Genomic DNA, 22,632 nt, shown 5'->3' with positions numbered 1-22,632 from the left:
CGGCTCAGGTCATGATCTCATGGCGGGGTTTCGAGCTCCGCGTCGGGCTCTGTGCTGACGGCTCGCAGCCTGGAGCCTGCTTCAGATTCTGTGTCTCTGTCTCTCTGCCCCTCTCCTACACATGCTCTCTCTCTCATAAATAAACATTAAAAAAAAAGCTTTATCTGTGACCACTCTGAAGAGTATTTTACGATTTCTGTGTCCCTAACATCTTTTTTTTTGCTAATATTGCAGAAACTATGAAGCTCAGGCTACATATTGATTGTAATGTTCACTACTGAATCTCAGTGCCTAGCACATGGGAGGTGCCTTGTAATTACTTGTTCAATGAGTAACTGAACAAGATATTTATCTAAAACGTCCAGTGTCTCCCAACTTCCTCAGCTGGTGAGGCTCCATATAACAAGTCCTGATTTTTCCAACCGTATCTTCCACTTTCCCCTTGTTCACTCCAGTCCAGTCCCACTGTTTCCTAAAAACCTCAAACTTGTTCCTGCCTCGGGGCCTTTGCACTTTCTGTCCAGTCTGCCACCGCTTCCCCTAGTTGGCTCAATCTCCTACAGGTCTCAGGTCAGATGTCACTTCCTCAGACCCTCCCTGACCAATGCTGCCGAAGCAGCCCCACCCTGCTTTTCCAATGTGATTCAGTATTGTTTGATTTTCTTTACAAATCACCATCTGAATGTACATATGCATTTATTTATGTTTATTGTCTCTCAGGAGGTCAACTCCACAGGGGTAAGTTCTTGTCTGTTTGTTCAGTGCTGTGTCCCAGTGTCCAGGTCAGAGCCTGGCACACACCAGGCCAATAACATTTGCTGAAGGAATTCACTAATAGGGATCAGCCTTCATTACTCGATCATCATGACTTCCTGCAAGGCCATTCCTCACCCAATCATGGGTCCCCTCCAAACGTGTTTGGAGCACATGGCAACATTAATTCACTGTGTCCGGTGAAAAAACTCCCATTCTGAGCCCAAGGTTGGGGGAAGGGAGCTGGGAATGGGGTAGAGGTGGGGTCTTACTCTCCAGGATCCTTAACCACCCCCCCACCAGCCAACCAGGAAATACGAGGCAGCCGAGGTTAAGTAGACTCTTGCTGCTTTGTTATAAATATATTATGTACATCCAAAACGTGACATTAAAATATTACTCCGTGTTACAGAAAAGATATTAAGGCTTTCTATTATTTACATTAAACAAGCAAGCACCTTTAAAAAAAAAAAAAAAAAACCAAAACAAAACAGCCCAATTCTTCCTTCTCTGACATTCCCCTAGCCAGAGGGGACACCGTGTCCCCTTCCAAATGACCAAGACCCATTGCAGGGGCTGCACTCTGTGAAGACATCCTCTGATTAGAAGTATCAGCTCTGGCTGGAATCACATGGGCAGGTGGGGGACGGGCAGGGGAGAAGGGGTTCCAGACTTGGGCAGGGGATTCCTGCCTCTTCTGGCCTGCTGCCCTCAGACCCTTGCTCACTTTGCCATTCTTGGGTGGACAGGCTAGGCTGAAGGTGGTGCCTGGGGCTGTCCCCCCACCCAGGTCTTCGGGGTCAGTTCACAGGGCCATGGCAGGGCAAATGCTCCGGGGACACTTAGGTGTGCCTGGGGGCTCCTAGACCACTGGGGACAAACGAGAGACAGATAAGACGACTCAGTGGCCCCAACGCCAGCCACGCTGAAGGGCTGCCCAGTGGGGTGGGGGTGGGGGTGCTGTAGGAGCGCAGGGAGTGGGTGAGCTTCTCCTCTACCCACAGAATAGCTGGCAGGGCGGGGCTCCTTTTTCTGCAGAGTCAGGCTTGGAGACAGCAGCTCAGGTGGCTGGGGAGGGGCCAAGGAGAGAAAATGAAAAAAAGGAAATGAAAAATCAGTGGCTCAAGTATTCTGTGTCACGAGGGGTGGGCTGGGGGTGCCCGGGCCCAGCCCAGGAGGCGTCCTCTCCATCTGGAGGGGCCAGCACGAGGAGGCTGGAATTTGGCAGATGGCTTCGGTTTAGGGGGCTAGGGAGGGTTGGCAACAAGGTGGCAGGCTCAGAGTAGTTATTTGATCTTCTGGGCCCATTTCATGTCATCGGCCCGAGGCTTCTCGCCGGTCAGGCCCTGGATGAGGTCTTCTAGGCGTCTCCAGAAGCCTATCTTCTCCAGAGGGTAGTTGAGCCAGCCTGCAGGGGGGAAACAGGGCACCAGGGCGTTGAGTGGGAGAGCAGCAGTTGAGGAGACGGAGCAAAGTTGGCTTTGCCTGGGGCAGGAGCAACAGGGAGTGAGTCTGTAGAGGGACAAGGGCTGACCAAGGGGATGGGGACCTCCCACCAGTGGGCTTAGGGCTGCTCAGACATGCCTTTGTCCCCTCATTCGTTTACTTTCTTACCGAGTGCTTACTATATGCCAGGCACAGTGGCAGCATTTCTTATCACTGGGCTGCACTGCCACTTCTTCCAGGAAGCCTTCCTTGACCACATCACCCTCTTCTGTTTCTTTATATCCTTTATGATAACCTGTGGCCACCTCCCTGTTTTGTGTTGGTTTTTCTCCCCAACTCCCAACCACAGCATCTGCTCCAAAGAGCAGAACTCTGTTCTCCCTCTGTTGATCCCGAGTGTCTGGGATGGTGACTGGCACAAAGATGTTCAGTAAATATTACTTCCCATCTTATTTCATCTGTATGATAGCCTCCTACCCAAATCGTAGATACTCCCATTTTCCACATGAGAAGACGGGCTCAGAGAGGAGTCTCCCCGTTAGCGAGTGGCCAAACCAGGCCCGATCCTAGGCTTGGCTGAGCAGCTAACTGATCTCGGCAGCCTCAATTCCACCCCCTCCACCTGCTCTCAAAGAACATGACCTTAAGACGTACGAAGAATATTTTCTGTGGTTCTCAGTTCTGTCTCCAGAAAGACAACGCACCGCTCTCCCCGCAGAGACTAGTAGCCGTGACTTGTCGAGTACTTATTATGTGCCAAGCACTTCACATCTGCCATAGCGCCCTTCACGCCCTGGCCCCGTGACAGTCCTATGTACGGTGGCGGCTGCAGCCCCACGCTGCGCGTGAGAACAAAGCACATCCAGGGAGGCTTGCTTCCTAAAGATTCACACGGAAGAGTGGAAAGCTGATCGTAAGCTGTAGCCTGACTTGCCATCAAGGTGCTGACAGCACCTCAGACACCCTTAATCTTGAAAGATGCCAGCTGACCCCAGAAAACCTGCTCAACTCACCTCACTTCTTTGGTACTGGTCCTGTAACTACTGGTGGCAGGTGGGTTTCCTTCCTGTTCCTTGGTCTCACCAGGCGTGTTCCCGCCTCAGGGTCTTTGTACTTCCTACTCCCTTTGCCTGAACTGTTCTGTCATTATTTAGCTGCAGGGCCCTCCCACGCTTTTTTTTTCTTCTTCCAGATTTCTGACCGCCTACCATGAACAGCTACACTCCGGCCTCCCTACTCCTTCTCTGCGCTTCACCCTGCTTCGCTTTCGCCAGGGCACGCCTCACGACTGGGCATTTGTCATCTCCCCTGCCCCCTGCCCCCAGTGCCCTTTGCTCCAGCCACACTGACCTCCTCGCTGTTCCTCAAACCAAGCAGGCCTGTGTGTTCCTCCTTCGGGGACTTTACACCCTCTGTTCTTCCTCCAGATCTGCATTATTTTCTCCCTCAGCTCAACTGTCTCCTCGGTGCACTGACCACCTTATTTAAAGGGTAAAGTCCCCCATTTCCTTCTCCTCACCTACCAGCAGTTAGCATGGTTAAATGGAATGTCCCCTACTAGAATGTGAATACCATAGAGGCAGGGATTTTTGCCTGTTTGTTTCAGTGTTGGAGCCTCAGCCGAGGACGGCGCTTGGCACATAGTAGGTGCTCAACAAATATCTGCTGGATGGATGGATGGTTGAAATCACGACTCTAGGAGGTGGGAGTGGGGGAGGCGGTCTCTCTCGTGCTGCTGCGTCCTCAGCACCTACGCTTGGCACATGAAGGTAAGAGCATGTTCCTGCAGGGCAAGGATGATATGACCTCCTCCTGTGACCTCTGCCCTCCTAACCCTGAGGATAGAGGCAGAGCTGGGGTGGGGGCAGGGCAGCGTCTTCCACGCCACCCTGGAGCCGCACCTGTGGTGATGCAGAAGTAGGTCTCGTGGGGTGAGACGTGGTGGATGCGATGGTGTTTGCGTGGCAGGATCACGTGCCAGTCCTGCAGGAGGGTGACCCAGCGTGGCAGCCCGAAGTACGTGTGCGACCACTTGTGGATCTGGTTGGTGAACGTGCCGAAGATGGTCAGGCAGAAGACGAAGCACTCCCAGGGGTACAGCTGCTCCAGCGCTTCTGCGGGGGGGGGGGGGGGGGGGACAGGGTGTCGAGGCTGTCACGGGGGCAGGGCCACCACCAGCCTGGCCCTGGCTCCTCGCCCCTGGGCAGCTCCCTGGCCTCCTTCCACCCTCCCCCATGGTCTCAGGCAAGTTCAGACTCCCCTCTGGGCCTCAGGCTTCTCTTCTGCTCAGTGGGCAGATCGTGCAGGAAGCACAAGAAATAGTTACGGGTGTGGGCTCCGGAGTCAGGCAGAGCTGGGTTCAGGTCCGCGCTCTGACATTTCTTGGCTACATGAGCTTGGGCCAGCGATTCTGCCTCTTTGAGTCTCAACTTCATCATCACTAACATGGCAATAAGTCTTTGTCCAGGTTCCCAAAGGCAGAGCCTGAGACAAGGGTTCACCGGGGGGGGGGGGGGGGGGGAGAGTATCTTCTGTTCGGAAAATCATCTGAGGGAGTGGGGAAAGCAGGGGGTGAGCTAAACAATGATGGGTTTGGGGGAGTCTTGTCTCAGCCTGATCCTGGGGGCAGCTCTGGAGGGTTAATGGCTCCACAGAGTTGGTTCCACCCAGAAGTGAGAGGGCTGGTCTGTCGGCTTTTCCTGTCCCTTTACGTTTGGCTTTAGGTTTATCCCAAGGGGAGACGTAGGACCCGCCCTGGTGGTTCCCAAAAGGGACAGCTGGGAGCCGTTAGCAGCCGCCGCTCGTGGCAACTGGGGGATGGGTACACACGTGGGGAGGATCTGAGCGGGCACCATGGCACCACACCACAGACACCCACACCTCTACCCACCAAGGGGCTGCTCCAAGGACCAGCGACGTATCAAGTTGTTAGGACAAGACGCGGCCTGGCGGGAGTATTCAACCTCCCTTCCCCCGCCTTCTGCCCACCTGGCAGATGATGTAACTGAGGCTCTGACAGGTGAAATGACTTGCTTTGGGACAGGTTCCCTCCTTAAAATAGGGCAAAGATCAGAACTCAGAACTTCCTGAGTTCACTGCCCGTGTTGGCCCTACTCAGCCAGGACAGCCAAGCCAGAAGCCCTGAGGGCCAGGCAGGTAATGCAGGTGAGCAAGCTGGTCCAGGTATAGGACAGCAGGGAGGAGTGGGGACTGTGTAAAGGGGGCGGCCGCAGCTCAGCTCCCTCCCAGTGAAGCCAGAGGGGAACAAGGGCCCAGGATGGCCGGACTGGATTGTTCAAGAGAAGCTGGAAGCACAGATTTTTATGTCAAATGTGCCAATTTTACAGGATGATAACTAAAAGTTTTTTAAGGTAGTGAGGGGACTGTGTCCCCACAGCCCCCTGGCAGCTGGCAGGCACACTCACCTGGGCTCTGGGTGCGGAACTTGTAGGCCATGTTCAGCAGAGGCAGCAGTGTCACCAGGCAGTTGTCCCCATTGGTCTCGATGAAGTCGTGTCGCGTGATGGCTGTGGGGTCGATGTGATGCTCGCGGAAGGGTCGGATAAAAGCCTGGGGTGGAGGTGAGGGTGGGAGAGGGGGTACGTCCGACCAGTCAGCCTGTGGTGGCCGGCCTCTCTCCACCACTTGCTGCGCATGCTGGACTCGGGTTTACCTCCTTGCCTTCAGGATGCCAGAATGCTCCCCCCATCATACTGCTACAGAGCCCCCCCAACCTTCAGGGTCCTGCTCTAAGCTGCTCTAACAGAAGGCAGTCAAAATGACTAGGTGGGGACCGCGGCATGGTACCGCCCCACTCTGGGCCTCAGTCTCCCCAGCAGGGGTGTGAGGGGAGTTGGAGACCACCTCCACCCTTCTTCCCCACTCTAATACAGTTGAGGACACCCCTCACAGTGGCAGGCAGACCCGTCTATTTCTTCCCAGTGTCCAAGCCCTTCTTTCTGGTAACAGCCTCCCCCTCTTCCTCTTCTGTTGGTACATACTGTTCCGATGGGGCAGAACCTAAAGGTGAGCACGTGACCCTGGCCTGGCCAATCAGAGCATCCCGGCTAGCCCGCCACAGTGACAGGGATGGGCACGTGACCTGAGCTGGGCCAATGGGAGCGTGCTATGGGACTTTGGCTGCAACCGTGGGAAAGGAGAGTTCTCTTTCCACTGAGGGGGCCGAGCTGGAAGGATGAAGGGAAAGCCTATGTGACAGGGAAGCCAACAGAGAGGAAAGCAGGGACAGACACAGAGAGAGACGGAGTCATGAGAGCATGGTCTGTCTATCCTACTGGACCCAGCCACGCTTTCACTTGGCTCTCCTCTTGAAATTTTCGGGTACGCGAACCAGTAGCTTTGTTTGGTTAAGGCTGTTTGTATCGGACAACCCAAACAGTGTGGCACAAGGTAAAAGTTCAACTAGAACCAATGGTGAGGTGCAACAGGGCTGGCAAAGGAGAATGAGCCGTGGTCCCCAAATTCAAGGGGTTCAAAGCTCTCTATCCCATGCTTGATGCTTTTGCTTCCAGAAAATTCCAGAAATCCCAGGATTTCTAGTCTGTTCTGGTCCTCGAGGAGATGCAGGGGGTCAGGCTGGAATGATGGTTTCTGCCTTTCAAACAGGGAAACGGGAAGCTCGGAGAGGAAGGGGGCTCACCCCGCATCAGACAGCCCAACCTGCTTCTGCAGGAGACGGGCTGGGTCAAGGTACTCACCTTCCCCACGATGGGCAGCTCCACGGAGCCCCAAGTGTCAGCTCCCCAGTGCACCAAGCCAGACAAGAAGTCAGCAATGAGAGCGCCTGCAACTGTGGACAAGAGGTGGGTGAGGTAGGGGACCATTTGCCCCAAATCAGGGAGTCCCGCATTCATTCACTTGCTTGCTTGCTCACTCACTCGTTACGGGGGGTGGTATCTCTTCTCTACTTGGGATGTTTTCCTCCCTGTGAATGGAGTCTCAGGTAGAGCACTCCTGTCCCTTTACTTGCTCTGCCCAGGGATATGTGGGGACTCATTTGTTTGGGGAGTCTGGAGGGAATCAAGGGGGCAGGCACAGATCAGCTCGACTTTTCCCTATCAGGAGCTGACTGGGCCCTTCTCTCTGAGCCCCAATCACTCCACAGAGGGAGGCCCACTCTGCTCCAGTGCTGCCAGTGAATAGATGGAAATGTGCTTTTGGGGTCTGTCGTCAGAATCCCCTCAGGTGCAGGCAGTAGCCATGCCTTCCCCCCCAACCTAGCTTGTATCACAATAAATGTGGTAATTTGGCCTCTGGCAGCCTTTTCCTTGTTCTCAATGTGTTCAGAACTGGACTCGGTTCCTGCAAAGACCCCAACACCATCCACTTGCTTGAAGGTTCGGTATAACATAGGGGTTAAGAGCTGTTAGATCAGGAAATCCCAGCTGTCTCTCACTAGCTGTGTGACGTTGGGCATGATACTCAACCTCTCTGTGCCCCAGTTTCCTTTAGATAGATGGGAATGACGATTACAAAAAACAGTGGCTGCCATTTATTGAGCACCTTCAGTGCCAGGCAAGCGCTCTGGAAACAGAGTCCTGGAGAACAGAAGTTTAACTGGACCAAGGTCACAAAGAGGGCAAGTGGCAGAGCTGGGCTCTTAACCTGCCTTGAGGTCCCAATCTAACACAGCTGGATGCACAACCACTCCTGCACACGGGGAAACTGAGGCAGAGTGGCTGACTGCTTGGGCGAGGTAACATCCCAGTGCTGGCCCCATCACTCTCCCTGCTCGCTGCATCTCAACCCTACTGGCTTACTGACGCCCTTTCCCTTGCATACCCTCACACGCCTCTGGGTCTCTCTCTGCATTTACTGTTCCCTCCGCCTGGAACATTCTTTCCCAGGGTATAGCACAATTCCCTCCTTCACTCCCTCCCGGTCTTTGTTCAAACATCCGTTGAGTGTTTGACATTATAACCACCCCCATCTTCCAGCGTTTCCTATTTCCCGTCTCCTTCCCAGTCCCTGGCACTTATTAGGGGTTCAGTAAATATTCCCTGAGTTAATCAGTATAAAGCTGTTAGGAGTCAAGCTGCTGTGGACATTCATACCCACACCTGGAGGTGGACATATGCCATCATTTCTTCATAAAAATGCCAGCTATTTATTTATTTATTTTTACTCAACATTTACTGAGCACTTATAGGTACCAGGCCCTGTGCCAGGCCCTTAAATGTTTTATCTCTTTTAATCCCTAAACTGTACCAAGGCCAGTTCTAAGCCGGTTACACATCTTATCTCCTTAATCATCCTAAGCATTTAATCCTTACAGATGAAAAGAATGATAATAATAAAAACAATATTAGAAAAACAATGTTTGTGACAGTGGTTAACATTTATGGGGTGCATCCTTTACACCAGGCACTATGTCAAAGGTGTTAGACATGCATTATTGGAACATACAACTCTTCATACCTTAAATACGGGCTGTGCCCAGGGACTTTCTTCCAGGGAGGATACGGTGGGGAAGCGGGAGGAGAGTAACTTCAGAGTGGGGAAACCTGACACTCCGCGGGCCAGGTGGTCAAGGTCAAGTACATGCCCTGGCTATGTGATGGAAATGGTGCTTTGCCTCTCAGCTCCTCCTCCCAGAAACATACAACGTGGTCTAAGAAAAGCATGAGACAAATTCCTGTAGCGAGGCATCCTGTGAAACATCAGGGCTCGGGGCACCTGGGGGGCTCCGTCAGCTGAGCGTCCGACTTCGGCTCAGGTCATGATCTCACGGTTCGTGAGTTCGAGCCCCACATCGGGCTCTGTGCTGACAGCTCGGAGCCTGGAGCCTGCTTCGGATTCTGTCTCCCTCTCTCTCTGCCCCTCCCCTGCTCGCACTCTGTCTTTCTGTCTCTCTCTCTCAAAAATAAACCTTAAAAAAATTTTTTTTAAAAGAAATATCAGGGCTCCTCAAAACTGTCAAGGTCCCCCAAAACAAGGAAAGTCTGAGACACTGTCATAGCCACAGGGAGCCTAAAGGAACCCGATAACTAACGTGAGTGTTATCCTCGAAAGGACCCTGGCACAGGAGAAGGACATTAGGTAGAAACTAAGGAAATCTGAATAAACCATGGTCTTTAATTTGTAATAATGTATCCATATTGGTATGTTGATTGTAACAAATGTATGACACTAATGTAAAATACAAGATGTTAACAACAGGGGGAACTGGGTGCATGGAGCCTACGGTAACTCTCTATACTCTTTTTTGTTCTAGTAAATAAAGTCTATTTCTGAAAAACTGCATCATCTTATTTCACGTCCATAGTTTTGGGCCCCAACACATCCCGACTCTCCAGAGGAGAGGCCAGAAGAGGAATGAGACTCAGAGGGTAAGGGCAGTCCGGGCTGCTGACCGGCGGCCAGGGACTACCGTAAGGGCCATTCACAATGATGCTGTGTTCACATCCAGGTCTGGGAAATGGGAACATTAATGATAGCACTTAACTTTACTTAAGTACAATCGATTAATAACCTGGGCTAACACGTGTCAAGTGAGTCCCTGGGACATGGTAGGCGCTCCCAAATGTAGCTATAGTTAGTAGTTTAGGTGTTACCACCCTCTCCAGGCCTCAGTCTTATCATCTGTCAAATGACCTGGCCTTTTCAGGCTGCAGAGCAGGGAGGGATGTGTGCTTTGGACAGATGTCAGGAACGATTTCTTGGCGAGAAGAAACAACTTGCTCCTTGGGCTCTGTGACCCCCAGGCCTCTGCGAGTGGGGGTTTCTAGAGCAGTGACTCTGGGCCTCCAGGCCTGCTGCCTCAGGGAGCTTTAGTGGAGACAGGAGAGGCAAGCACACAGAGCTTCTCTGTCCTGGCGCAGGGGGCAGTGGCTAGAGCTGGCTCATCGTGAGGGCAGCTCTGGCCTGGTTAGCACCCCATGGTACCACAGGGTACAGGACAGGCGATGAGTCACCCCAGGCCACCCTGACTCACCGGGTGACCTTGGGATAGTCCTTGGGTCCCTTGGGGCCTTCGCCTCGCCGCAGGTTACCCAGCTGTGGCTTCTTAGCTGCTGCCCACCTCAAGGCCTGGTGTGGAGACCGCGAGGGTGGACCGCGAGGGTGGACTGCTGAAATCCCGCCTCTACCATCGTCCAGCACAGACTCCTCACCTGACCTGAGGCCGTGGGCCCTCCGACCTCATCACCAGTCTTTGCACTCCCCGAGCTCCCTTGCCCGGAACACCCTCCCCGCTCCGTCTGCCGGAAAACTCTTACTCAGCTCCTCAAGGGCCAACTCGTGGGCGCCCACACTTTTCCTCCGTTTTCCCCGGGTGCCGCTAACAGCTCAAGGCTCCCAGGGCCGTTCGTTTGTTCGCTCTTTCATTCACGACAACGCTGTCCCTGTCAAGGTCACTAACGACCTCCATGTGGCCAGATCCGGCGGTCCCCTCGCTGCCCCGTCCTGCTGGCACTGCTCAGCGGCTGCTCTCAGTTGAGCCTCAAGTCTTCTGGAGACACTCTCCCCTCCTGGCCTCTGCAGCCCCTCTGGCCGCCCCGGCTGGCTCTTCCTCCTCCCCCCGGCATGGAAGCCCTGGGGGCTCTCTGCCGGCCTCTGGGCTTCACACACCTCTTCTACTGCGAGGTCTCCCAGATTTCTACCTGTAGCCGCCTTCCTGGACTCCAGACTCGGATTTCCAACTTCCTGCTCGGCACCTTGCCCTGGCTCTCAGGCAGGCGGCTCGAGCATCTCGTCTCAAGCCGCCTCTTCGGGCCTCTGCCGATGGAAGCCCATCCCTTCCATCAAAGCCCGTGGGTCACCACTCACGGCCAGCGTGACAGGATGCTCTGGCCGCTCGCCTCGCACAGCTCACTGAGAACTTGAGGATCCTGCACCACCGCCGCTGCCCTCACCGGGTGTGGGCCAGCATCCCCGCCCCCATCCATCCCGCCTGCAGCCCCAGCTGATGTCAGCTGCCTACGGGACACTCCCCAGCGGCTCCGCACGGCCTGTAGAATTAAACCCCAAGTCCAGACCAAGGCACCGCGCAATCTGCACCCTGCCTCTCTCAGGAGCCAGCAACTACCTTTCCTTTGATCAATTTTCCCCAGCCACGCTGGCCTCCCGCCTGTTCCCTGGGCGCACCCCAGCCTCTGGGACTTTGCACCTGCTGTTCCCTGCCGCCCCTCCCCAAGATATCTGCCTGGCCTCCTCCCTCACCTCCTTCAGGTCTGCGTGCGGATATCATTTTTCCAGAAAGGCCTTCCCTGACCTCTCAACTCTTCCCTGGCTATTCTCTTATCTCGGTTTTGCTTCCCAGCATTGCATCATCTGTCTGTGTTTATCAACTGGGCACCTTTTCATGTTTCCGCCTTCCCTGGTTTCCAGGGCCTGCCAGGGGCACCAGGCTTCTGGAGAGATAGTGCTGGGCTAGAGGCAGGCTCCGCAGACTGGCACGGTGCCTCGCCTCCTGCATGTTAACACACAAATCAGGGTGGCTACTTAAATCAATTAGGGACTGTGCAAACACCACTATCAGGAGATGGTCTATTCTCATCAGCTCAGAGGCCAAGGCGTGGGATGGGGGAGCTGGTGTCACATTCGGTGACCGGACGGCCAGAGCGCTCCCGAGCCAGGGCCTGGAGGCTCTGATCCCAACCAGGGAAGGAAGGTGGCGACGGCCTGGGACACCCATCCTTCTGCCTCACACAACACAGACGTGGGCTCAGACACACTCTCCTCCCAGTGCTAACCGGAGGCCCTACGGGCCCTGCTGGGGGAGTCTGTGGCTCTAGAGCTGGGCACGTCTGGATGTGTGATGCCGGACTCTGCTGGGCCAGCCGGCAAGTGCCCGGCCTCTCAGGGGACGGCGGTCCCAACCTCCGCACTGGCTCGACACCAAGAGTTGAAAGTACTCCACGTGCAGCTTGGTGCATAGTGGACACTTGGGAAAGAATCCATTGCTAAAGAGACCACGGTGGTCTGAGCCCTCGCGAGTGGTTATGTCGGGTGGGGTCTCCTTCCCACCTCTGCTCAGTCGCTGGCCTCTCAGCAGCTACACACCTGTGTGAGGCCCTCACAGCAGCCCGAGGAGGCAGGTGCCACAGGCAGCCTCGACTTACAGGTGTGGAAACAAGGCTCAGAGATGCAACAACCCTAGCCCCGAGGCAACACAGCCACAAGGCCGTAGAGCTGGGACTTGAACCCAGCGCCTGCATGCAGCCACCCCCAGAGGGGGCATCAGGGCTCACGCTGGCCACATTCCTGCCCCTGAATGTAGGGCTCTGAGGCAGAGAGGCTGCAGGTGCACGGTCCCTCTCACCCCTGGGTAAGGGGGGGCGGGTGTGGCTCCTGAGGCGGGGCCCAGGCTCCCCAGCACCGGAGGGGTTAACTCCCTCTCCCCCAGCTGGCCCGCCCCCGCCACGTGCCCACCCCAACGCAGACCCAGATGGCCCAATTAGCCAGCCTGAGCACTATTGGCTTAGGCGGCCAGAGTGCTTTTAATGAGATTGTGGGAGCTGAACACGCAGGGAGGGCTGGGCGGACAGACCAAGGGCACAGCCGCCCCCCTCAGCCTGGGAGCCCGGAGCAGGGGAGGGGATGAGCGCCTGAGTTCAAGGGCAGAGGGGAGGCCGGTGCGCAGGCAGGAAGGAAGGGAGTCACCTCAGGACCTGGGAGTGGAGACGGTGAATGGAGAGCTCTATTGTGCTTCTGGCTTGAGGTGTGATGCTGGACGGGCCCTTCTCTGAGCCTCAGTTTGCTCATCTGGAAAATGACAACAAGTGTAGCATCCACCTCCCAGGCTGTGGATGGGGGAGGACTGACCAATGGGAAACACTCAGCATGTGCTATAAGTTACAGCCTGCCCATTCATTCATCTCCTGATGCCATAAATATTTATCAAGTACCTACCATGTGCCAGGCCTCGCACTTGGGGCTGGGGACCCAACAGTGAGCACACAAGAATCGCTACTTTCAGGGAGCGAGATTTGAGTGAAGGGAGACAGATACTAAACAAACAAATGTACTGGACAACACAGTATGCTGAGGTGACGGTGTATGGCAGGGCTGTTACTTTTGAGGGATAATCAGGGAGAGCCTCCCCGAGGAGGTGACCTGTGAGACCTGGATGAGGAAGTGAACCAGGTAGGTGTCTGAAGGAAGAGAGTTCCAGGCAGAGGAACAGCATGTGCAAAGGCCCTGAGGTACGAGTGTGTCCAACAGTGCACGTGCACACCCAAGCACACACAGCCACACACGATTACACATGTATGCGAGCTGCCATCAGAGTGGGTCCCTGACTCCTGGGGAAACTGGGGCCGGCGGCGGGGCAATCGGTACTCACTGACACCCAGCATGACGAGGGGCGTGTGCTCCCAGCGGGCCAGCAGCAGAAGGTGGACCAAGTTGTGGGCAATGAGGCTGAAGCACAAGACCACGCAGCACCACTCCTGGAAGCGCTTGCCTGCAGGGAGAGGAAGCCAGAGGTGAGTGTGGGGCGGGTGGGGGAGGCTGAGGGATCGAGGACCAAAGCCAGGCAGAGCTGAACCCCGTAGGAGCTCTTCAGAGCTCAGGGAGTCTACAGTGCTAACCACAGGCTGAACTTAGGGACTGCCACGAAGAACGCCCACCCATTTCACAGACGATGTCACTGAAGGCCAGAGTAGGGGGAGAGTCTGCCCAAGGTACAGGCCCGTGAAGCCTGCCTTGAAGGGCCGATTCTTTGGCAGACAGGACCAGAACTCATCTCCGGGCCCTGGTGGGCTCTCCCCGGAGGCCCCAGAGGGAGCTTTAATGAGCTTTTTCAAACTGACATCATGGCATCACCTATCCCCTTTTATAGGTAATCATTGGGAAGTGGAGTCTTTAATCCCAGAGGATCAGATCCTGTGCAACCTTCATCCAGCAAGGCTCCAATGAGTCAGGAATTTAGGAGAAATGGGCCTTGGTTACCACGTGCAGGGCTCCTGCCAGGAGCAGGGGGTCTGGGAGCACAACACAGGAAAGAGGAGGTGCTCCCAAGCCCTCCAGCCACCAGGCAGGTGACGCGGGGCAGTAAGGTGGGCTGGGTGGGGGCCGTGGGATACTGGCTGCCCATGGATCCTTTGTCAAGTGTGGGCATGGGGGGTAACGGCCTGACCACTGCCAGGTGGGAGTGTGGGCCCAGGACGCCTGAACTTTCTAACACCCAAGGGAAGCCAGGAATCAGAAGCGGTGTGCGAACTCTTTTTAAACTTCCTGCCGCGTGTTTTTAAAAGGCATGTGAGCTCAGACAAGCTGATTCACTCACTGCAGCTCCGTCTGAGGTGTCTGAACAGTCCAACACCGGAGGGATCAGCCAAATGAACTTGGTCTACGGCATCTCTGCAGCCAGAAAATAAGTCTGGGCGGCTGTCTGTGGACAGGGAAGATGTCCAGGGCCTACTGGTAAGCGCAAAAAAGCAGCCATTTATGTGTGAAAAGAAAAGAAAGAAACTGTCTAGTCAAGACTGGCTTCCACTTATTCCTCTCGGAATTTAATATTCGTGAATGTGCTCCTCCACCAAAAATCTTTTTTTGTAATTGTAAATTAAAGTAAAAAATAAATGAATAAAAGGAAACGAAAACATCGCGTGGGTGACACAGAATGTGTTGCAGGTCCCCTGGGGATATTATTTTCCCAGGCAGCTGGTCCCAAGGGCATGGAAGCTCCTTAACGACAATAATTTTCTTATCATTAGTGTTTAACATCTACCGAGCAGTTGCTATATGCCAGGTACCTGCTGAGGTGATGCCGTTTTGCAGATGAGAGATCTGAGGGTCAGAGTGGCCCCGAGAAGTAGCAGAGGCCGCAAAGCTAGTCAGTTACAGACTCGGATCCTATGGCCAGGCAGGCCCCTGTGAGTGGTCAACAACTGAAGGGGGCCATGGCAGATAGAGAGGCATCCTCCTGTGTCTGCTCTCCTCACCTGGAGCGACTCTGGCAATGCTCCTGCAGATCTCAACCCGGAACCTCCACCTCCAGGAGGCTATCCATGATGCTTCCTCTGACTCTCGGACTCCTCCAACACGGGGCCCATCCTGAGGGGCTGTCACTGCCCGAATGACGTCCCTCTTCCCCTACCCGCATGTGAATTCAGGAGGGCCAGGGCCATGTCTGGCTTGCTCACCAGGGCCCTGGCACACAGTTGGCACTCAATAAATGCCCGTGAAATAAACAAATTCCTATACGTCATCTTAGGGGACAACTGCCAGACTTTGTCTCTGGGTGCTCGTCACCAAAGCACCTTAGAAGGAAATATCAGCTATTCCATTGCTCCTGTTAGGCATTCCATTCTCCCTCAGAGAGAGAGAAGGGCCTTACCCAGGATGTACCACACACAGCACACTGTGCCCTGGGCCAAAATCAGAACAGCTGCCCTCCCCTTGCCCCGTGAAAAGACCGAGGGTCGGAGGGGAGAAGGAACACGCCCAGGGTTGCATCCTCTTGGCCCCCACTTGTACAGATGAGGACACTCAAGTCCAGAGAGGGCAGGACCCCAGTGGTAGTCACACAGCAGCAGAAGTGGGCCCAGAACCCTTCGCATTCCACTTCTTCGTCAGGGACTGTTCCCCGTGGGCCCCATGACCCTGTTGCCCCAGCAGCCCCTACCTGGGGTCACTGTCATCTGGCCCAGCTGGCCCTTCCCCTTTCTGGTTCCTGTTTGCGGCCAGGGCCTGGGACTCAGAAGCAGAAGTCCGGAGGGGCATGTGGAAGGGGTAAGGAGAAGATGATTCTTCAATGCCGACCCACCTGCCTGACCCCCAGCCTGCAGGGACAGCAACGTGATCAAATAACAGTAACGGTGGCTGATACGCACTGAGGCCTAGCACAGCTGGGGTGGTCGGGTGTGGCCCACATCAGGGATGTTGCAGGGAGAAGCTCCCTCCAGCATACCCAGCTCTCAGTTAAGAAAAAAAAAAAAAAAAACTAGCTACATTAAAAAAATAAATCATATAAAACTCCTAATTTCCTGCTTCCCTTGAGAACACAAGGCTCTGGGCACCACAGGCCTGAGCAGCAGCGGCTGCTCCCGTCAGATGGGGCAGGGGTTCCTGGTTCAGCCCAGTCTCCTTCCCTCCCTGTGGCCTCACATTGGGTGGCTTCCTGCAGTCACCTGCATTGAGCCTGAGACAGTCTCTCTCTCGTTCAAGTCTCAGTCCTTCCAGGAAGGAACTATGTGATTTCAGTTCCCAGACGAGGAAACTGAGGCTCAGTGGGTGAAAATGAGGAGCTGGGTTTGGATCCTGAGCTTGTCAACGGGACATGTTAGCTTGGATGTTCTAAAGACAGCCCAGCTCTCTTCCCATGCCTTCAAGAACGTCCCTGAAGTCTGAATATTTTCCCTTCTAGACCCCATCTATCTTTGGCTTCTGGGATCTTCGCAGACCAAGTGCTTCAACTTTGATTCATAAGAAGTACATCTATCATAAAAGCAGTCTTCATTGAGCACCTACTACGTGCCAGGTACAATGTCAGGATGAGCTCAGCCAGCCCTTCCCACACACTGTGGGCTGGGGACCACTTGCCCTGTCTTTCACAGGGAGAAACTAGGCCTGAGTGATGAAACGACTTTTCCAAAGTCACAGCATGGACCGTCAGCCTGGCAGGGCCTATAGGGTCAGGTGGTCTAAGTGGTGTCACTTTACAGATGGGCAGACTGAGGCCCAGGGAGAGAAGGGCTCTGCTCAGGACATAAGAGCTTGGGCCACCTCTGGCAGAGAGCTGGGCCTTGTTTTCCTGAGCCAGCCTCTGGCCTGGCCAGGGTCCATGATCTGGGCTGAGTTATGGCAGTGAGTGCTTGTTGGCCTGGGGAGGAGATTGGGCCTATGTGTGGTGGCTGTAGGGCTTGGGAGGAGCAGGGAAGGCCAGGCGCCAGGCCTCGGCCATCTTTGCTTTCCTGGGGGCAGGCCACGGCAGCTACGGGCTTGGCATCGGGCCCGACTCTTCTAGTTTCAGTCAGAGAAGCCCTGAATAATCTGCACTTCTGATGCCCCTTGGCCTCAGGGAGGTGGGGGCACAGGAGATAGAAGGCAGGGAGGGACCAGAGAGAGGCAGAGGAAGAGGGACAGAGAGACAGAGACGAGACCGAAGACGGATCAGAGACACAGAGAAATGAGAAACAGAGAGAAACAGAGTCACGGAGAGATTATGGGAAGACAAAGAGAAAAAAAGAGAAAGAACATGGCCAGAGGGGAGAGACAAAGAAATAGAAAAAGAACAAGACAGAGGAAAACAGAGACAAAGCTCAGCCCAGGGTGGCAGGGACCAGGCCTGGCCAGGGAAAGGGCCCCAGGTCTCTGGCTTCAGTCAGGCCCACGTGGGGGGACTGAATCTTTCCTCTGACCCTAAGCTAAGAGACCCTTGTGTCCCCCAGGGCCACAGGCACCTGTACTTAGCCAGGGTGGCTTGAACAGCTGGCTCCAGTGACCCCTCAGGATCAACCTCTGGAGCCCGGGGCACCTGAGAAGTGGCACACACATAGGCAGGTTTCAGCTGGCACCTGCCGGGAAGCTGGACACCTGCCTTACCTGCGGGCTTGCCCACGAGGCCTGCGAGCCCACCAGGTCCTTCACAAATCCCAGCACAGGGCAGGCTGCTGCCGTAAAACCCAAACCCAGAGCGCAGGGGGCTCCTGGGATCCGCAGGCCCGGGCCTCAGCTCCCTGGCCAGACCCTCGGGGCCCACGGGGTACGGCTGAGGCTGCCTCCCTCCTTGGGCCCTGCTGCTCCCACCACCCAATGCCGCCTCGATTAGACTACTCACAGCTCCCCGCGGACACTAGGCCCACTCTCTCTGCCAGCGGCCCCGCACGCATGCTGTTCCACTGACCTGGAACATTGGTCCCCCTCCTGCACACCCACCCCGGGGCTGGCTCACTCCCACAGTGAAGATTAAGAACACGGAACCTAGAACACCCCCCTTCTTCCACCAGTGTTCTGGTTCTGCTGCTAACGGGCTATGGGGCTCCGGGCAAGTCCCTACTCTTGCTAAGCCTCCGGAAATGTCTTCAAGTGGGACACGGTATCCCTGAAGTGACAGCACTTCAGGCAAATCAAACATAAGCCGTCCCCGGGCTTGCTGACCTGGCCCTCTGCTAGGGGCAAATGCAAGCCTAATCCCAAGCAGGACAAGCATTAGGAAGAACACCTTTAGGGGGTGGGCGGTGAGGAGGTGATGGGGTCCTCGGTTTCCTCCCCTGAAAAATGGGGTTAGTACTGAGGGTGTGCCCCAGACAGTTGTAGTAAGTGTGAAATGAGCATGTGAAGAAAATGTCCAGCACAGCCAGTGCTCAAGAATGTCAGCTATGTCAACTGCCTTCTCATGGCTGCCGACTGTCACAGTACCAATCCACTTCTGTCCCCAGGAATCTCAAGAATTCAGTCCTGGAACCCAGAAGCTTCTCCTACACTCCCCTTGCTCATTTTGCTCCAGCCCATGGGACTCCTACCATGCAGTCCCACAAACACTCCAGGCGTGCTCCCACCTCAGGGCCTTTGCACTTGCTGGGTCCCTGATCTGGACCATCCTTCCTCAAATATCTTCAGGTCTCTGTTCAAATATTACTCACTCAGTGAAGTCTTAACTGCCCCCTCTCTGAAATGTTATTGCCCCCAATATTTCACTTCCCCCGTTTCTGCTCTATATTTGCTCCATAATGTTTGCCACCACTGGGCAAGTGGGCTATTTTCCTTATTTACTGGGTTTAGTAAAATGCCACCTTTTTTTTCCCGGTCTTGTTCATTGCTTTGCCCCTGGGGCCTAGAACAGGGACTGGGACAAAGATGCTCCCTATGTGTTGAGGCTGGTCCCTCATTTTGTAAGTCAGGTCCAGAGAGGTCAAGGTACTTCCCCCAAGCCCCGCAGGAAAGGGACAGGGAGGTGGAGGCCTATGAAATTTGGAGAAACCAGTCTGATCAGTCTCTCACTCCTCTGCTCTTCACTGCCTGGCTTCCTCCCCGCTCCAGGTCAGGAGGAGGTAAGGCCTTGACTGAAGGTTTGGGGCACCCGGAGGCTGCCTGCAATCTCAGATCCCTCCGGGGCTGTTCTTCGGAGGGGGAAGGGCATTTGGGGAAATCAGACCCAAACGGCAGTCCCTTGGGGAAGCTCAGGATGCCGGGGTATGATTTGGTTGAAAGTGGGTAGGGTTTACTCAGGTGGGGAGAGCTGGACACCAAAGGAGGAGGCCTTTAAATCCTTACCCTCGATTCTCACGTGGTGAGTCTGAGGGCCAGAGAGGAGAGACAGCTGACTCCGAAACTCACAGGAAAGGCCAGACTACTGGGTTAGCAATAGGGAGTGCCCACTGCAAGCCAGGTGCTGCTCAAAGTTTGATCTCAGGGAGCCTGGGTGGCTCAGTCGGTTGAGCGTCTGACTTCAGCTCGGTCATGATCTCACAGTTCCTGAGTTTGAGCCCTGCGTCGGGCTCTGTGCTGACAGTGCAGAGCCTGCCTGGGCTTCTCTCTCTCTCCCTCTCCCCAACCTGTTCTCTCTCTCTCTCAAAATAAATAAATAAACTTAAAAAAAAAACCAAACAACAGGTGGGTGATCTCATTTTGTCTTCCCCAAACACCAAGTGACAGATAAATTTTACTTTGTATCCATTTTTTAGAGGTGAGGAAACTGAGGCTCAGAGAGAGAAAGTGGCTTGGTCCAGGTCACACAGCTAAAGAAGCAGCCAGGATGCCACGTCCAGTCTGTCCCAGGATGTGCAGGCGGTTTCAAGTCCATAGGCTAGGCGCTCTAGGAACAGGCTAAAGAAACCGCGGCATCATGGACCAGGTGCCCAAGTCAGGTTCCAAAAAATCACTCCCAGAGCATGGAACTGCAAGTCTAGAGAGGCCTCTGTGACCTAGGACTCAACAAGAAAGCCAACGGCCCAAGGTCACACAGCCAGTGATGGCAGAGATGGTCTGCAAACCCAGGCCAGTCAGAGTAGAAAGCCAAAGGTGGTAGTCGACCCATGCCCACGCCAGGCAAGGGCTGTGCGTGGTGGCTGTCCCCTGGCGAAAGGAAAGATGTCAGAATGTTTGACAAACAAAGCTTGGTGTGATGGCGACATTCAGGCGGAGGGGCCTCCTGCGGCTCCTAGTCACCTGACTCTGGAGTTGATGGCACTTCCTTAACCCCTGGGGACAGAGTGCCCAGGCAATGAGATTCCCGGGGCTCTTCTGGAAGTCCGAGAAGGGTGGGGGAGCTGGTGCTCACTGGAGCATTTAAGTGGCAGGCACAGTAGGAAGGAGCCAGGGACCTTGGTCTGAGGGCTGAATGGGGGGGCAAGGGTCTGGAAACTGTGGTCTGGTTTGGGGAAAGGGAGGGCTCCAGCCCCAAGTCCTAAAGGGAGGGGGCTAATATATGCAATGGAAAAGGAGCAAGGGCTGGACTTGGGGCTTGCGCAGGGGAGGGGCTGAAACTGGAAGATTTGTCATGCCCTCACCACCTGGGATTCTGGAATACAGCGAGGGCTGAGGCCCCTCTCTGCGGGAGGTGGGGGGGGGGGGAGCGGGGTGGTCTGTGGCCACTGAAGCTATAACTAGAACAGAGCTTGGGGGAAGGGCGGCGTCGGGGATGGTAGGAAGCCTGGACCCCATGCGCTGAGGTTCTAGAGCAGAGAAGCTGATGTGCCCAGATTTTGGGGGGGGGGTGAGGTCACTGTTTGCATCCCGGGGCCCTGGCTGGGGCACAACTAGGGCTCTAGCGTGTGCATTCCGGATCTAGGGAACGTGGAATGGGATGTGACTTTTAGGAGGCCGGGGGCAGTGCATGCAGCTGAAGGGCTGTGTCTGGCTTGGACAGGGTCCTGGGATGGGGGTCCTTACTAAGTCTTGGGGCGCTCTTTGCAGCCTCGGGTGCTCTGAGGCTAGGATCCGGATCGAGGGGTGCGATGGGAGCTCTGTATGCGGCCCGGGGAGCTGATGTGGCAGTTCCTTGATATAGGCACTGTACGTTCATCTAGAAAGCCCCGTGGCTGGGGCTGTGGCTTGATCTTGGAAGGGGCGCTGGGGTGGGGTCCCCGGACTTGGGGGCGCTATTTGCAAGTTTAGAAGCAGAGGCTGGAGTTCTGCATCGGGGCCTGAGGCTGGGGTTCCCATCTAGGGAACCCGGGATCGCTGTCCGTAGCCCGGGCTAGTGACTGCAGGCCCGGAGGGGGGCCCGGAGGTCCTACCTGGAGAGTAGAGCGCGGCCAGTTCGCGGGCCCCGGCGTGCTGCGCGCCCCAGCGCCGGCAATACGCCGCCTCGTCCTCATCGAGCTCCGGCTGCTGACCGGGCCCGTCCTCGGCGCCCGCCATGGCCACTCGCCCGGCCCGCCCGGTGCGCTCAGCTAGCGGCGGCGGCGGCGGCAGGGCCGCGGAACCGCGGCGAGATCACGCCGCCCAATGACCGCCCAGCGCCGGGCGCGGCGGCGGCGCCGGCGGGGGCCTCGCCCGGCCGCGCGTCACAGCCAATCGGGGACCGCGCCGGGGCCGCGATGGCCAATCAGCGGCCTCCGAGCCGCAGCCAACCGCGACGCTCCGGGGGCAGGAGCGCAGCTGGGCGCAGCTGGGCACGGAAGCGTGGGGCGGCGGCGCGTCCCAGCTCGTCGCGGTTCGCCCCCGGCGGGGGCCTCGGTTCCTGCCCCCACGGAAATGCCGCCCGTGGCACCGCCCATCTCTCGCTCGGTTTGCCGGCCTGTGCAATGGGTCGAGGCCGTGCGCCACCGGACCCAGAAAAGGGCGTTTCTTCAGCACGCACTGTCAAGCGCCTCCTGCGTGCAGGGAGCGCGAGTGGAGGGCGCCGGCCCGGGGCTAGAAAGCCAGCACTTGGTGGACACTTTGAACCGTACTCCTGGGCTGAGGCCCATTCCCACTGGGCTAGCTTCTCGAGCCCTACCTCGTGCGGAGGTCAGGAGGACCCTGCGTACACCTACTGTGTGCCAGCTGCTGTTGAGCGTCCCGGGGAGGAGAAACGTCGAGCCCCATCCCCAGGACCTCTTGTTCTCCCGAGGGAGAAGACAGTAAACTGAGGAGAATGACCCTAAGCGTCACTATAAGATTTGGTGAGCGCTTAATATCTGTTAGGCGCAGGCCCAGGAGCGAGTCCACAGCCTTTCATTTACTCTTAATTACCAATGATGTTGCCTCCTCGGGGGCGCCCCTCTTGCCCTCCCTACTCAAAGTTGCCCCCTCCTCCAGTCACTGTGACATCATCATGTTTTGTCTTCACAGCGCTTGTCATGGGCCATAACATGTGTCATTCACCAGAAAACCAGTTCCTGAGGGCCCGGACTTGCTTTGTTCACAGCTGAATCCCCATGTCGGGATCAGCGTAGGGCACGTGGTAGAGGCTCAGTTCACACTTGCCGAGTGAATTAAGGCTCAGCCCAGTGCATTTATTCAAACCTTTGCCTGTTTCAAAATGGGATGATTTGTCTTTTTGTGGTTGAGTTGTAAGAGTTCTTCATGCATTCTGGACGC

General features: G+C 55.7%; 1 protein-coding gene across 2 annotated transcripts; it reads right to left on the bottom strand.

The window, feature by feature from the left end:
- Positions 1–691: 691 nt before the first annotated feature.
- Positions 692–21,547, bottom strand: PEDS1 (plasmanylethanolamine desaturase 1). Of its 2 annotated transcripts, XM_047067479.1 has the most exons (6): positions 21,345–21,547; positions 13,505–13,624; positions 6,918–7,009; positions 5,625–5,769; positions 4,101–4,313; positions 692–2,161 (listed from the first exon to the last, which is right to left on the bottom strand). In XM_047067479.1, exons 1-6 carry the CDS (start codon positions 21,466–21,468, stop codon positions 2,040–2,042), a joined length of 816 nt encoding a protein of 271 aa, XP_046923435.1. In that variant the 5' UTR covers positions 21,469–21,547; the 3' UTR covers positions 692–2,039. The 2 variants fall into 2 exon arrangements, with proteins under 2 accessions (XP_046923435.1, XP_046923436.1); XM_047067480.1 differs by lacking the exon at positions 13,505–13,624.
- Between the last annotated feature and the right edge of the window lie 1,085 nt (positions 21,548–22,632).

Source organism: Lynx rufus, unplaced genomic scaffold, assembly GCF_022079265.1.
Source record: "Lynx rufus isolate CCGP_SWC_20201006 ecotype Redwood Valley unplaced genomic scaffold, mLynRuf1.p SCAF_8, whole genome shotgun sequence".
In the NCBI taxonomy this organism is placed as follows: domain Eukaryota; kingdom Metazoa; phylum Chordata; class Mammalia; order Carnivora; family Felidae; genus Lynx; species Lynx rufus.
This window is presented reverse-complemented; position numbering and strand designations above follow the sequence as displayed.